The sequence below is a fragment of the Elgaria multicarinata genome, chromosome 4 (assembly GCF_023053635.1).
Source record: "Elgaria multicarinata webbii isolate HBS135686 ecotype San Diego chromosome 4, rElgMul1.1.pri, whole genome shotgun sequence".
NCBI lineage: Eukaryota > Metazoa > Chordata > Lepidosauria > Squamata > Anguidae > Elgaria > Elgaria multicarinata.
The window spans coordinates 39,138,551-39,153,248 of record NC_086174.1 but is presented as its reverse complement, the minus strand read 5'-3'; the positions used below and the strand labels follow the sequence as shown (position 1 = coordinate 39,153,248).

General features: G+C 43.7%; 1 protein-coding gene across 1 annotated transcript; it reads right to left on the bottom strand.

Annotated features, from left to right (window-relative positions):
• Window positions 1-5,627: 5,627 nt before the first annotated feature.
• On the bottom strand, window positions 5,628-13,072 carry LOC134398145 (left-right determination factor 1-like). The gene is made up of 4 exons (XM_063125390.1): window positions 12,799-13,072; window positions 10,036-10,279; window positions 6,461-6,700; window positions 5,628-6,087 (listed from the first exon to the last, which is right to left on the bottom strand). The coding sequence occupies exons 1-4, from the start codon at window positions 13,070-13,072 to the stop codon at window positions 5,748-5,750; spliced, it is 1,098 nt and encodes a 365-aa protein (XP_062981460.1). The 3' UTR covers window positions 5,628-5,747.
• Between the last annotated feature and the right edge of the window lie 1,626 nt (window positions 13,073-14,698).

Sequence of the window (14,698 nt, the reverse complement as noted above, 5' to 3'; positions counted from 1 at the left end):
TCTCAGTTCTCTAAGTGCCAATCCTAACGTAGCCCGATGAGACCATCTACACAGAAGAGAGAGGTATCAGCAGACTCAGGGGAAGACCTAGCATTGCAGATATACAAGGGTAGGCATGGTTAGGCACCTGACAAGAGTCCCTTGGAGTCACTCCTCCTCTTCACCATTGCAAGCTGCTTGTTCACCTGCCTCCCTCTCTGGCCCAAACAACGGAAGTGGTGAGAAGGTGAAGCAGTAGATGCCACTGCCTACTTGTTCACTGTCAAGTGATTAGAAAGAGAAGCAACAGCATCTGGTGACAATGGCCATGAGAAGGTAGACTCAATGAAGAGGGAGGCCACTGAGAGTGTCTTGAACAAGGGGCCTCCAACATCTGGAGCTGGCACTCTCAGAAAGGATATCGTAGAGCTGGAAAAGATGTAGAAAAGGGCAACCAAAATTATCAGAGGGTTGAAGCAACACCCTTATGAGGAAAGGTACAGTGTTCGGGGCTCCTTAGCTTAGGAAAAAGGTGAGTAAGGGGGGACATGATAGAGGTGTTTAAGGTTATGCATAGTGTGGAGAAAGTGGATAGCGAGAATTCTCTCCCCACTCTTATAGTGCTAAAACCTGGAGTCATCCCATGATGATGATTGGTGGAAGGTTCAGGACAGACAAAAAGAAGTACTTCTTCACACAGCGCATAGTTAAATTATGGAATTCGCTACCACAAGACATAGTGAAGGCTGCCAACTTGGATGTCTTTAAAAGGGGATTAGACAAATTTATGAACAATAAGGCTCTCAGTGGCCACTAGTCATGATGGCTGTATGTTACTTCCAATATTTTGAAGTAGAACAAAGCAGCTTACCTATAAGCTGCTACTTGAAAAATAGTTGTCTGTATATTGATTCACCTTTTCCTTCTATTCTCTACAGAACTGTTCAACAGAAGAGAGAAGACTTAGCCTCTGTTTGTGGTTAGGGTCCTTGGAGAACCTAGGAATACAATCTTCTTCTCTATGCCCACTTTGATTAAGGCAAGAGCTACACTACTGCTTTATAGTGGTATTGAAATGCACTGCTGATAGTGTTATCATGATGGGATTGTAATGATTTGGCACAGGTATAGATGTGCCCTGAATACGTATTTCTGTACACTAGTTTAACTGGGAAGGTGGAGGGTAAATTGCAGAATTAGTGAAATAATGCCTTTTATTAAGACTGAGCAGAGTTAAAAATGCAGCACTGAGTTAGACAGAAAGCTTCCTCGTGTGAGGTAACAGAAAAATATCACAAGAATGTAGAGTATAAACTCTACATTTTTAGCCTTGACATTTAATCAGGAGAGTTTCAGCCTTGTAAATTGTTTTTAACTTTGTATGCTGCATAGGGGATTTTGTATATAGGCGGGATATAAACTGAATAATGTTGCTCCCCGCCTCGATCCAGAGGGAGAGGTGGGTAAGAAATAATAACAACAACAACAACAACAACAACAATTAGTAATAATATTATAAATGTGGAAACCAGGCAGAACAGACTTCCCATCTTCAGCTGTCTCTAAACAAGCAATTTATAGCATGCTCATGACTGGCCACTCACAGAAGTCTGTGGTTCGATTTCATGATATCATCAAGCAGGACATGTTCTGCCCTCCCCCCCCCCCCCCGTTCCCCTGTCAGAAAACAGAGATAATCAGCTTTAGAAAACAAATCCGCCAAATAGCCCCATGTATTGGAGGCGTTGGGCTGTAATTCTGCCATTTGAATAGAGCCAGTGTGGTGTAGTGGCTAGAGTATCGAACTGGGAGTCGGGAGATCCGGGTTCTAGTCCCCACTTGGCCATGGAAACCCACTGGGTGACTTTGGCCCAGTCAAAGACTTTCAGCCCAACACACCTCACAGGGTTGTTGTTTTGAGGATAAAGTGGAGAGGAGGAGGAGGAGGATTATGTACGCCGCCTTGGTTTCCTTGCAGGAAAAAAGGCAGGATATAAATGGAATAAATAAATAAATAAATAAATAAAATAAAATAAAATAAGTCCAAACTCAAGGCAGAAGTAGGAAGTATTCCATTCAAACCACATGGCCACCTATGTAATGTGCTGATTGCAATCTCAGGATGAAAATGGAAGCAGAAAGCAGTGGATGATTTTGTTTTGTTTTGTTTTTTAATGTAGAGAGCAGCTTTTTGTGTGGTATTCAGATTGTATGACTGGTGGGTTACTGGTTACCTTGTCAAAAGTGGGCGCCCTTTCTTGTGCTTTCCTTTGTCTCGCCACAGCTTTCAGAGCATAGGTGGAACAGAAGTTGCTAGTGCTAGTAAAGGCAGAGTCCTATTCAAAAGATAATGCCCTTTTTGTCCCTTGCCTTTTCTGCTAAAAGTCTTCAAAGTGACACACTGCCATAAAACCAAATGACCTTACCAATCAAGATTAAAACACCGATTCTTTGTGTGGCATATATTTAAAGATTCAAACCAAATGTGTACGTGTGTTATCCATAACACTGACATGGATTAAATTACAAGCAAGAGTTGTTGTAGAGCCAGTGTGGTGTAGTGGCTAGAGTGATGGACTGGGAGTTGGGAGATCCGGGTTCTAGTCCCCACTCGGCCATGGAAACCCATCGGGTGACTTTGGGCCAGTCACAGACTCTCAGCCCAAACTACCTCACAGGGTTGTTGTGAAGATAAAATGGAGAAGAGGAGGAGGATTATGTATGCTGCTTTGGATTCCTTGGAGGAAAATAAATGGATATAAATGGATATAAATGGAATAAATAAATAAAATAAAATAACTTTGTGTATGTTTATGAAATTACAATTCATTAAACTATAGGGTGTGGCATTAACAGAAATCCCAAATTGGGAGCAATGACCACATATGGTTTCAGGAACTTGTATAGTAAGTGAAAAGGTAGAGTGTTGTCTCTCAAAAAGAAACCTTATATTGCAAACTTGCATTAAAAGAAGGTAAAGAGTGTTTTCAAGCCTTCTTAATATAAGAAGACATTAGGTAGCTTTTACTGGTGTCTTGTCTTGAGAGATTTGCCAATCCTTCACATAAAGGAGCAATTGGATAACAAAGGAACAGCAGATGAAAGAAACACTGAGATACATTTATTGCTATATTCATATTTACCTATTTCTATAATCATTTAGAAAAAATATCTTTACCTCTTGTCTGTGCATTGTGTCATCGTCATCATCATATTAATTAAAGGATTTAAAAACTACCTTTCAGGGCGCATTGCCCCCACAAGGTGGCATACAAGAAACTCATAACAAAATATAATATTATATAAAACCACAGATTAAAACCACACTGCATCCCCTTTTTAAAAAGAAGCAACAATTAATCAAAATGTAGCATTTAATTCAAAGCCGACTGACATTTTAAAAATGTCTTAAGGGTTCTCTTGAAGTTTAATAGTGCTGGGTAGTGTTTATTATTGGGGGGGGGGGGGGAACTCCACAAATGAATATTATACTTTCCCAGACAGTCCAGTAACAGGGCTGTTTGCAGGATCAAATAGCCCACTGTGGGTTATTTAAATAATGGTGGGTACCAACAGCAGCCACCTCATCTGCACTACAGCTGGGATCAGGTCCATATTCCAACACTGGGACCTGAATTACTCGCTATATGCGGATGAGACCAGTCTTGCTTCTCAGTGGTTGAGGACAGAGAGGTTCCAATGCCCACACCAAGTGGTGAACTTGAGTACACCTCTGTGCTGTTCCCCATAGGGGTGAATTGCAACCATTCAACTCTATGGGAGAAAGTGACACTACACTTGGGGATGCTGTTGCAGTGAGGGTAAACCTGTCTTCCCCCCCTGACACTGAGGGCCTCATGGAAGGTACAGTATGAGTCTGCTTGGAGAGTGTGCATGTGAAATTCCTCCCGTAATGATCCTTGCCATAAAGAGGGCCGCTCTCCACACAGACTCCCAACCAGTGCCGGCTCCAAAAAATTTTTGAGGACCCTTGGGCAAGACACCTGCCTCTCTCCGTGAGTCTACTTTCGCAGTACCATTGTCACCAGCTGCTATTCCTCCTAGTCCTCTTGCTCATCATTTTTTATGTTTTCCTCCTTGACTGGCAAAAAGCCAGTGAGCAAGCAGGCAGTGGTATCTCCTGCTCCTCCTTCTCACCACCACCAATTCTGACTGGGCCAGAATGAGAGGCAGGTAAACAAGCAGGTTGCCATCTTCAAGGAGAAGCAACTCCAGGGGGCTCTTGTCAGGGGGCCCCTGCTGGGCAGGGGCGGTGCTACCATAGCGACCACTCAGGCGGCCACCTAGAGCGCCAAACTAAGAGGGGCGCCAGGCGCAGCACTCACGCGCGTTGGCTGTGAGCCAGGCCGGCCTGAGGATTCAGCTGGGCCTGGGCGGGTGAGATGACGCCCCATGCCCGCCCAGCCGAAGCAAAGCCAGGGACGCTAGGGTGGGGTGGGGCGGCTCCACACTCGGACTTCTGGAATGCGCCCGGAAGAGAGAGAGAGAGAGAGAGAGAATGTATGGGTGAATGAGGTGCATGGGGTCTTTGAATGAATGCATGTGTTCATGCGTGTGTTTGTTTGGAGTGAGTGATGCTGAGTGTGTGTGTGTGCGCGCGCGTGTGTGTGAGTTGGGGGGGATGATTTGGAGGTGATATTCCTATTAAATAATGCATTTTAGACCCCTAGACGTTCTTTCCAATTTGTTTGCTGTAATTGGCATGACGTATTTCTTGCACTTTAAAATAAATTTAGCAGTTTCAAGTTTTGTGCTTCTTATTTTTTCCAGGAAACATATGTTCTTAAAAATCAAAGTTGGCATTTTTGGGGGTGGGTGGGGTGTGGGGTGAAAGTAGCTCACCTTGCCTAGGGCGCAAAATAGTCTGGCACTGGCCCTGCTGCTGGGATGTGGGGCCTTGGCAAATGCCCAGTCATGCTTAACCTCGATGCCAGCTCTGCTCCCACCCATACTAATGATACACATTTTGTTAGTAAGAAGAACCTAAGAACTAGCATGAAGGGCATCCGGGCAGCTCTCAACTAGCAAGCTGCTGTGGAATTTGGGATCACATTCCACGCTGTTGCTGTGCCATAGAAAACGGAAGCCCTGTAAAAACTCACAGCTCCATCACACCTTGGAAGAAACGCTGGCTACCGTTGCTTCTCTGTGGACACTCAGTTACTTCCTGTTTTCAAATAGGTAAGTAAACAAGGTGCACGAGGGCCATTCAGTCCCTCGTTGTTGACATGCTGCTTCTCCCCCACACAGAAGGCGAGAACAGCAACTTCGGTTTAAAAAATATTTTGTAGTTTTTCTGGTTTTTCTTCCGGCCAGAAGGGGCGGAAGGCGTGAGAGAGGCAGACGATGTCATGTGAGCTACCTCAGGGGAATCCATGAGTGCCCAGTAACGAGCGAGCAATAAAACGCTTATCAGATGGAGCTTTAAGTAAAACACACACAAGTTCTTCTGTGGTGCTGAATGCTATTATTTTGGCCTCTCGCGGGGAAAAGTCCCAATTGAAACAACCTCCATTTGTGGCAGCACAATTTTATTCCTTTGGTGAAAGAGGAACACAACAATGCTTTGAATGTGTTCGTAAGACAAACAGCCAAACTCAATATGCCACAGGTGACGTGTGGTCAGGAATGAAGAGCACTAAGTTTCTTGGCTGCACCCACAAGTCAGAAAAGAAGGCCCTGCAGCTGAGCCACCGTTGGCACTTCTGCTAGAGGACCAGTCTCTGTGTGGTTGTGTCTGTGGGTAGCTAGACCACCGCCATATGGTCCATGACACAGCCACACTTTTCAACGATCATGTTGGGGAACTCGGCCACCTCAATTTCTGTGTAGTTTCCCTTCTTGACCAGATACATCATGGGAAGTGGGGAACTCTCCACCACAGCACAAGTTCTCTCTCCATAGCCAAAATAGTGCGGCAACTTCTTGGGCTGCCGGCAGCCACCTATACAGTGGTAAGCCTGGTAGCCAGCCGGCTCAATAATCCAGTATTGAGTCCAGGTAAGCTCTCGGAAATTGATGTAATATTCCTGTCGGCAGCAGATGGCCTTCTCTGTCAAGGTTCCTTCTTTACAGTCTCCAGGTCCTCTGTCAAAAATCAGAACAAATAGTTTTATGACGAAGATGGGGAATTGGGAGACATTGGGCAGATCTGAGCTAAAGAAGCCTGGAGCATGCAAATATTTGTATTGAACACGGTGGGACTTACTTCCAGTTCCAAGTGAACATGCATAGCATCATGCTGTACAGTTGCGATCCTATGTATTCTCACTTGAAATCAGTCGGTGTTACTTTTAATTCATTATTATCAATTTCAATACCACCCAATAGCCAAAATTCTTCTGCGTAATCATGGTTCAAGTTGGGTTTAACTACCTAACCTTTGCCTGATATTTTCTTCAGTATGAAAGGGTAGTCCAACTACATGGGTCATGATAGGGTTATAGTTTGAGAGACTTACCCATATATTTCCAGGTTAAGAGTGTAGAGCACCAGCTCGGGTTTCCCCAGTGCCTTATCTGAAGGGTCCTGAGACGTAAAGCGCACAACTTTGGCCATTTCAGAGGCATAGCTGCCTAACCTTTCTCCTTCAATCCAGATCTCCAGAAGCATTGGGCCCGGCTTCTTCGCTTTTAGCCAAAACTGCACAGCCTGGGTGACATCAAAATTCCTCCAGCCAGACTCCATAATTGGAACTAACCTAAAGAAGAAAATGGATCATGGAGCTACCGCCTAGAACAGTTGAGATATTAAAATACATCTATGCAGTGGTGTAGCTAGGTAATTTTAAACCCTGGCCTTATTGGTGGTGGTGGTGTGTGTGTGCGTTAGTTAGCTTTGTGCAATGGAGGCTGGTGATGAATCTGCTCTGGATTTCAGCTGGAGCCAGTCAGAACTCCAAAGGAGCTATCCAGGGTGCTGAACAATATCTCTAAAATAGGTTCAGCATCTTGGATAGCTCCTTTGGAATTCTGACTGGTTCTCACTAAAACCCAGAGCAGATTCACTGCCACATTGGCATCAGAGCCACCAGCCTTCACTGACTCTGCATTACTTTAGCTGTGAAGCACACAGCTAACATTTCTCGTCACCCCCAATTGTCTTTCCATATTTTACAACTACTTTCCTTATTGTGTAGAACAGCTTTCCCCAAACTGATGCCCTCCAGATCTGTTGGACTACAACTCTCAGCATGCTCCAGCTATGCCGGCTTAGGCATCCTAGGAGTTGTAGTCCAAAAGAAGAACATAAGAAGCGGCATGCTGGATCACACCAAGGGTCCATCTAGTCCAGCACTCTCTGCACACAGTGGCCAACCAGCTGTCAACTAGGGACATACAAGCAGGACATGGCGCAACAGCGCCCTCCCACACATGTTCCCCAGCAACTGGTGTATATGGGCTTACTGGCCCTGATACTGGAGATAGCACATAGCTGTCAGGACTAGTAGCCATTGATAGCCTTCTCCTCCAGAAATTTATCCAATCCCCTTTTAAAGCAAATCCACATTGGTGGCCATCACCACATTTTGTGGTAGTGAATTCCATAGGTTAGCTATGCGCTGTGTGAAGAAGTACTTCCTTTTATTTGTCTTGAATCTCCCACCAATCAGCTTCATGGGATGAACCTGGGTTCTAGTATTATGAGGGAGAAAAATTTCTCCCTATCCACATTCTCCACACCCTGCATAATTCTATATGCCTCTATCAGGTCTCTCCTTAGCCTCCTTTTTTCCAAGCTAAACAATCCCAGCTGTTGTAACCTTCCCTCATAGAGGAAATTCTCCAGTCCCTTGATCATTTTAGTTGCCCTTTTCTGCACTTTTTCCAGCTCTACAATATCTTTTTTTAATGTGTGGTGATCAGAACTGTATACAGTATTCTAACACATCTGGAGGACACCTGGTTGGGGAAGGCTGGTGTAGAAAGTTTGCCAACCCTGCTAAAACCAAACAAACATAATACTCTGAGCATGCACAGCTTTGCATTTTAAGCTCACTTCAATCATAGAATCATCATTACTACAGGAAGAAAATAGTTTGCTTCTGCTGCCCTGACCCCTTCATCACCTGTTGCTCTCTAGGTTATCACTGAAAATCAGGCAGAGGTACCTTCCTTGAGCAGAGCTCTCCGCCAATGGAAGGCAAACACCCTGGACCCAACCCAATGCATTTAACATAGCATGTGGTTTGTTCCTCATTTGTTGTGCAATTGACTGTGCCATAGTCCTAGCCAGATTTGCAGAAGTGTTGAAGATGAAGCATCAGCTGCTATCTAGGGGCAAGTTGGAGCAATCGTTGCTTTACTGTATGCCAAACTGTTCCTAGTTGTTTTGTTTTGCTTAGCTGCAATCATGTTTTAGATTTTAGTGATTGGATGTTTTATTGCTAGTGTATATTGCTTTTATTCACCTTTGCTGTTTGATCATTGGATGTTTGGTGTTTTTTTTAAATATGGGATTTTATTGTATGAGCCATCTTGAGAGGGCTTTTGCACAGAAAGGCGACCTAGAAATATGGTAAATAAAATAGATACATCTTGTGTGCATGGATTTGCTGACCCTTTACTTGCAACACACCCAATTAGTTGTATGAACTTTTTTTTTCTAGGGATAGCATTAAAAGTATTACAACATTAGCCACAACGTTAGCCAGAGGCTCTGATTTGGAGCACACCTCCTGTATAGTACATGCAAGGGTTTTATTTTGAGGGCTCTAGGGCAAGATACCTACAATGGGCCCCCTCCTTCAGTGAGTCTGCCTTCTCACCTGCATTGTCAGCTGATGCTAAGGCTCCTCCTCTTTTTTCTCAACATTGCTACCACTTGCTTGATTGACAGGCAGAGAGCCAATGAGCAAGCATCTCCTGCTCCTCCTTCTATGCCCCGCCATCTTCCGAGCCAGAGTGAGAGTCAGGCGACAAGCAGTTTGCAGGAGTGAAGAGGAGGAACAACGCCAGGGAGCTCTTGTCAGTGGGCCCTGGATGGGGTGTGAGACCTCAGCAGGTGCCCAAATATGCCTACCCTCGATGTCAGGTCTGCAGTGAAGAACCAAGGACAGCTCTGTGTATATCTTCAAGGTGCACTGAGATTTGTCCCTGGCAAGGTAACCAAGTCATTGTAGCAAACAGTATGCCTCTGCCTGTATTGGTACTCGGTGAGCTGGTTCACATGATCGCTGCAACCCACCATGACTTATTTAAGCCATGTTGGGTTGCTGCATGTGCCAGTTTCATTTTGAATATTCAAGATGTGGCTGACAATCACTGTTGCTTATCATGCACAGCCATGGTCTGTTTTAGGACACCTAAATAAGCTTAGTGCAAACTGGCTCATTGACTTCACTGGGACTTACTCCCAAGTCAGTGGGTATAGGATCGCAACCTTAATGTTGCCCAAATGTTGACTTTTCTTATTTAAGAGGGATTGATATTTCAAGACACAATACAAGCAAGGGTACTGTGAGTTGTCTATCACATGCAAGTTGGCAACATTAGGCCTGTTCAGACAACACACTAAGACATGGTTTGGCTGCTAACGCCTTTGCAGCAAATGGTTAGTGAGCGTGTTTAAACCATGGTAATGTAGCCACCATGGCTAGGAATAGTTCAGATGACACGCTAAGTCATGATTCACGCAGCATGCTAAGCCATAATGTTTAGCTCAAAATGCTTAACTGCCGTGGCTTGGCGTGTTGTCTGAATAGGGTCACTGAGTTAGAACACTTCCAGAGATGCCATTTAGGGAAGGCTGGCACGGGGAGAGTCCTTAACCATCCAGCTTATGTCTGAGACCCCATATGATAATTCCTCAAAAGAAACAATACATCATGAATTATGAAAACTCAAACAAAACACCCAACCCCAACAAATATTCCTAAAATACATTCTGATTTTGTTGTTTGCAATTTCAACTGGAATATATTGGAGAGAAGTCTCTTAAATTTTGCTGGGAATTTTGCCCTCATCCCCTGAAACTGCATCATTGACTGTAGTAGGATTCAAGTGCACCTTTCCAGACGGGACGCTTCATTCGTACCTGGAATCAATCAAAGAGGTCCGGTTGGTGCCGTTCTCCTGAAGCTGCACCCAGTACACGCTCACCCTGGCATTCATGACCGGCCTCTGAGACGGCCTGCTTGGCAAGTGTTTCCTCTCCAGGGGCTTTTTGAAAAGCTTCAGCTCAGCCATGGTGACTTCGCTGTTTTCTGGTATCCTGCCCTCCATGTCGAAGATCAGATTCTGTCGGGTGGCGTCTGAATAGAGAACGTCTCCTGAAATATCTGTGTGCATTGGGGAACAGCAGAAAGTTCATCATAGTTTCCATCTCCCACTGAAGAAAAAACCACCACCACTCTATACTGCATTAGATACAGCCTTCCCCAACCTGGTGTCCTCTAGATGTGTTGGACTACAACTCCCACTATTCCCAGCCAGCATAACATGGGCTGTGCTGGCTGGTGATGACAAGGATTGTAATCCAGCACATCTGAAGGGTGTCTGGTTGGGAAAAGCTGCATTTTTGGAACATACAGCCCTTGATGCTCAGGACAGGTGTTCTCTTTTCTAATGCGCCATCAGATTGGCCTGGTCCTCCTTCAGAGGCCATCCAGCAGAGAAAGGAACGAGAGCATACGTTTAAGCCTGAAGATGTTATTTTTCAGTTCAGGACACTGATATTTGGGTTCTGCCTAATAGCAGGAAACAAACAACAGAGGACAGGAATTACGGGTGCACGCCTATGCAAGTTTAGACCCCAAAAAAGTCCTATAACTCCCAGCCTAAATGAATATATGAATGAATTATTATTGCTTAGAAGCAACTTTGCACAACTGAATAAAAATGATTAAACCCAACCTTTACATCATATGGAAAAACATTTAGAAAACAACCCTACTTGTAAGAATAGATGAGTGATGTGAGAAGCTGCCTAAGAAAGTTGTGGAGTCACTTCGGAGGAGGAGGAAAAAGTAGAAAAGATCTGTGCTTACTTAATTTGTTGGAAACTTGTTTCAGTACATCCAGTGCACATGGAGCCCCTGCTATCCCTTTGTAACTCCATCCCACTTCTCTCTCTTTCTCTCCCTCTCCTTCTCTTTCTCTGTCACACACACTACGGGTATTAAAAAAATATATGGGGCAGTGTGGCCTGGGTCAATTGCACAGCAGGAATCCTATTTTGGTTCAATGAAAAGGGCACCTGTTTTCCCCTCCCCCCTCTCTGCCCTTTTCTTCGCAAGGTAACCACATTACAAGTGCTTCCTGCATTACTAGCTTGGTACCCAAACACCGAATGGGGATCATGTAATGTTGCTTTCTACCCCTAGAGAAAAGAATTGTACAGATGTATTGGACTACAACTCTGCTCATCCCCAGCCATCATGGTCAATGGGCATGCTGGCTGGGGATGATGGGAGGGGTAATCCAACACATTCGGGAGGGTGCTGGTTGGGGAATGCTACTCCTGACGATCCACTAGTCCTTTCCAATGGAAGACTATATGCTCCATAGGTGCTGCTGAAAAACATTGCATGCTAGCTGAATGTTATCACATCCTCACTCTTCCTTGGGTGTTGGGAAATGGGTTAGTTCAGTTCACTACAAAGTGGAAACCATAAGCAGCTGGTTCCCTATGTAGTTAGAGCCATAAAGTAGGATTTAGAAATAAAAAAAGAGCTATGCTGTACATGGTCATATTTCTCTCTCTCTCTCTCTCTTCACCTTATTCCTATTTTAAACATTAATCATATTAAAAAGTAGAAATGGGATTGGCAGGCACAAGTTGTAATCCTGTACACGTTTACATGAGAGTAAGGCCCACTGAATTCAATGGGACTTACTTTTGAGTAAACATGCTTAGGATTGCCCTGTCAGACTCCAACCCAAAAAACAGAAGGAGGTGAGCTTCCAAAACAGGTCACGAAGGAGAGAAACATTTTCTCAGCATGTAAAATAGTTTATTCACAGGAAGCCCCATGTGATTCAGCTTGTTTCTTCTTCAGGGATAGAAAGTAATGTCGATTGGGTTTCTTCCAGCAAAAAGACAGTCTCCTGCATGCATCTACTAGCAACTCACCGTATGCCTATTTTAAACATTCAAATTGATTTAAAAGTACAACTGTAATTAGCAGACACAGGCTACAATCTTGTACATACTTACCTGAGAGTAAGTCCCACTGAACTCAGTGGGGCTTACTTCTGAATAGACATGCATAGGATTGAGCTGTCAAACTCCAACCCAACACACTTTACTTGGAAGCAAGACCCTTGATGAACACACCAAACTTTACTTCTGAGTAAACTCCTTTTTGGATTGTGCTGCATGTAAGGAACATGATGCCAATTTATCCTGTGAAAGGAAAAGTGGATTTCTAACAGATAAACTTCCTGACTACCATCAGCTGCTTTATAAACATGGCAATATGATGATACAATGCATTAGAAAGTTACTCAAGAGGCATCATATTTCCTGAAATCAATCTTGTCATGCTTTAATTCTAAAACAATACTTTGCACACACTACTGCCTTAACATCCATTTGACAACAAATAGGATCTATCTATCTATCTATCTATCTATCTATCTATCTATCTATCTATCTATCCATCCATCCATCTCCTGAGCCACAAATATAATCTTTTGTTATAAATTTGGCTCTTGATGTCTCTGAGATTTCGTCTCAGTGATTTGCATTAAGTTTATGAAACAGTTGAAACCTGTAATGACTCAGAGCAGACATTGATTTCCAGTTAAGACTGAGATTTTGCTTTCCATTCCCAGCGAGAATTGCCACAACATTTACCTGCATTGCCGGGAATTCCTCTCAGGATCCCAGCTAGACTTGGCAGTGCCCTCCGCTTCACTCGGTGACGCTTCAGCATGGACATGTATTTATTCCTTATATTCTGTGGAATTACTAAATTCTGCAGGTCGGTCCTCTGAAAGGTAGGGACTTCGGGAAGCCCAAGTTTCTCCAGCAACATCTGCTCAAGCCCTTTCTGGGAAAATACTTTGGCAGTGGCAGCTAAGAAGAGGGCACAGGTTATCACCCAGGCCCACCTAAGGCTCACAGCCATCCTTTGCCAATAAATCAAACGTGGAGAGAAGTCCCTTCAATCTCCCTCCTCGGCACAAGCTGCTCTTGGCAGAGAAGAGAGAGTTCTGTGAGGCTGCCAGCTGTCTGAATGGGAAGGAGAACTACTTGGATGGCTTTATATAGTGAGTCTGATACCACAGGCATAACAAATTCCACAAGCCGGAGCGAGGCTGAGGATTGGAAGTGTTACATCCCCTTTGATATAACCAAGCTCTAGTAACACCTCCCAGTGCCGTAAACATAATTCAGGAATATTTAGAAGATGGTGTGTTCCGAAACTTCTCACTGAGTTAAAATATAAATATCTCAGGCCTGCTTCGTTCATTATATTTCCCCACCCACCCCCTTAACACAATCTCCCCTACACAAGGAAAACATGTGAACAGGATGATGTTTGAAATGTGTTGCTGCGACAGTTTTTCCTTCAGTAAATACGTGGATTTGGTGTGTGGGTGTTAAGTCATATTGATTTCTACTATTATTAGATCCTGCTTCATAAACCAGCGAAGTCTCATGGATTCCAATGAAGAAGTGACAATTTTCAAAGCCACAAACAGTGCAATTCTAAGCATCTCTTCTCAGATGTAAACCAATGAGGCTTACACTCAGGTAAGTGGGTATAGGACTGTAGCTTAAATTGCATTTCTGCCAGGTGTTCAAATCTTATGGTGTACACATATATCACCGACATGCTCAAGTCTACGTGACTTACACAGAAGGCCAGCTAATCTTGCAGAGCTTTTACAATAAAGATGGAACAGGTTATAATGTATCAGACAAAATTTTTTAAAAATGAGTCTCCTAACAGTAGAAATATTAATATAATATTCTCCAGAATAATCTTTCTAGTCCAAATATTTTCTTTAATGAAGTTTGTGCATTATACATTGTGGCTGTTAAATAGGCATTAATCACAACACTTTGGTGGCTTATCTCCTTGAACCCAGGCAGGCTATTTTTGAATTTTAGATATCTAAAAATATACAGATGGAGCATTTTAAAAGGTTATTTGCATGATTTTTATTATGGCCTTCTGTATCTTTACATATAGTGTGTGTGGTTTATTTTAAACTGCATCATGTATGCCTTGATGTTATCTGAAATGTGATTTGCAGGGTATTTCCCACCCCCAGGAATAAAGCCAGAAAAATCCCATTGCTGTAGTAATGCACCAATGATAAAAGATTATGACTGTCTTTGAGGAAGAGCAAACCTAAGATGACTGGATTTCTTTCCCCTGGAGTTATTGTTTCAGAAGGTTTGCCTTGCTTGTCTCTGTGGTATTTCCATTCATGAAAATCAGAAAACTGTCTCCATGCAAGTTTCTCCAAGTGCAAGATTATTGAATAATAAGAACATAAAAAGAGCCCTGCGGCATCAGACCAAAGGCCCATTTAGTCCATCATCCTGTTTGCCACAGTGACCAACCAGATGCCTCTGGGACACCCACAAGCAGGACATGGGGGGCAATGGCCTTTTCCTACTGTTGTGCCCCAGCAACTGCTCTCTTAGGGGCATGGTAGCATATAGCAATTGTGATGGCTATTGTTAGCTTTATCCCCCATGAATTTGTCTAATCCCCTTTTAAAGCCTTCTAAGTAGAGAA

Coding starts and splice junctions, on each gene's coding strand:
- LOC134398145 (XM_063125390.1), bottom strand. CDS start 13,072: ATGGCTGTGAGCCTTAGGTGGGCCTGGGTGATAACCTGTGCCCTCTTC. Junction 10,280..12,798: donor AGGAATTCCCGGCAATGCAG/GTAAATGTTGTG, acceptor CAATGCACACAG/ATATTTCAGGAGACGTTCTC. Junction 6,701..10,035: donor ACCTCTTTGATTGATTCCAG/GTACGAATGAAG, acceptor TTTCTTCTTTAG/GTTAGTTCCAATTATGGAGT.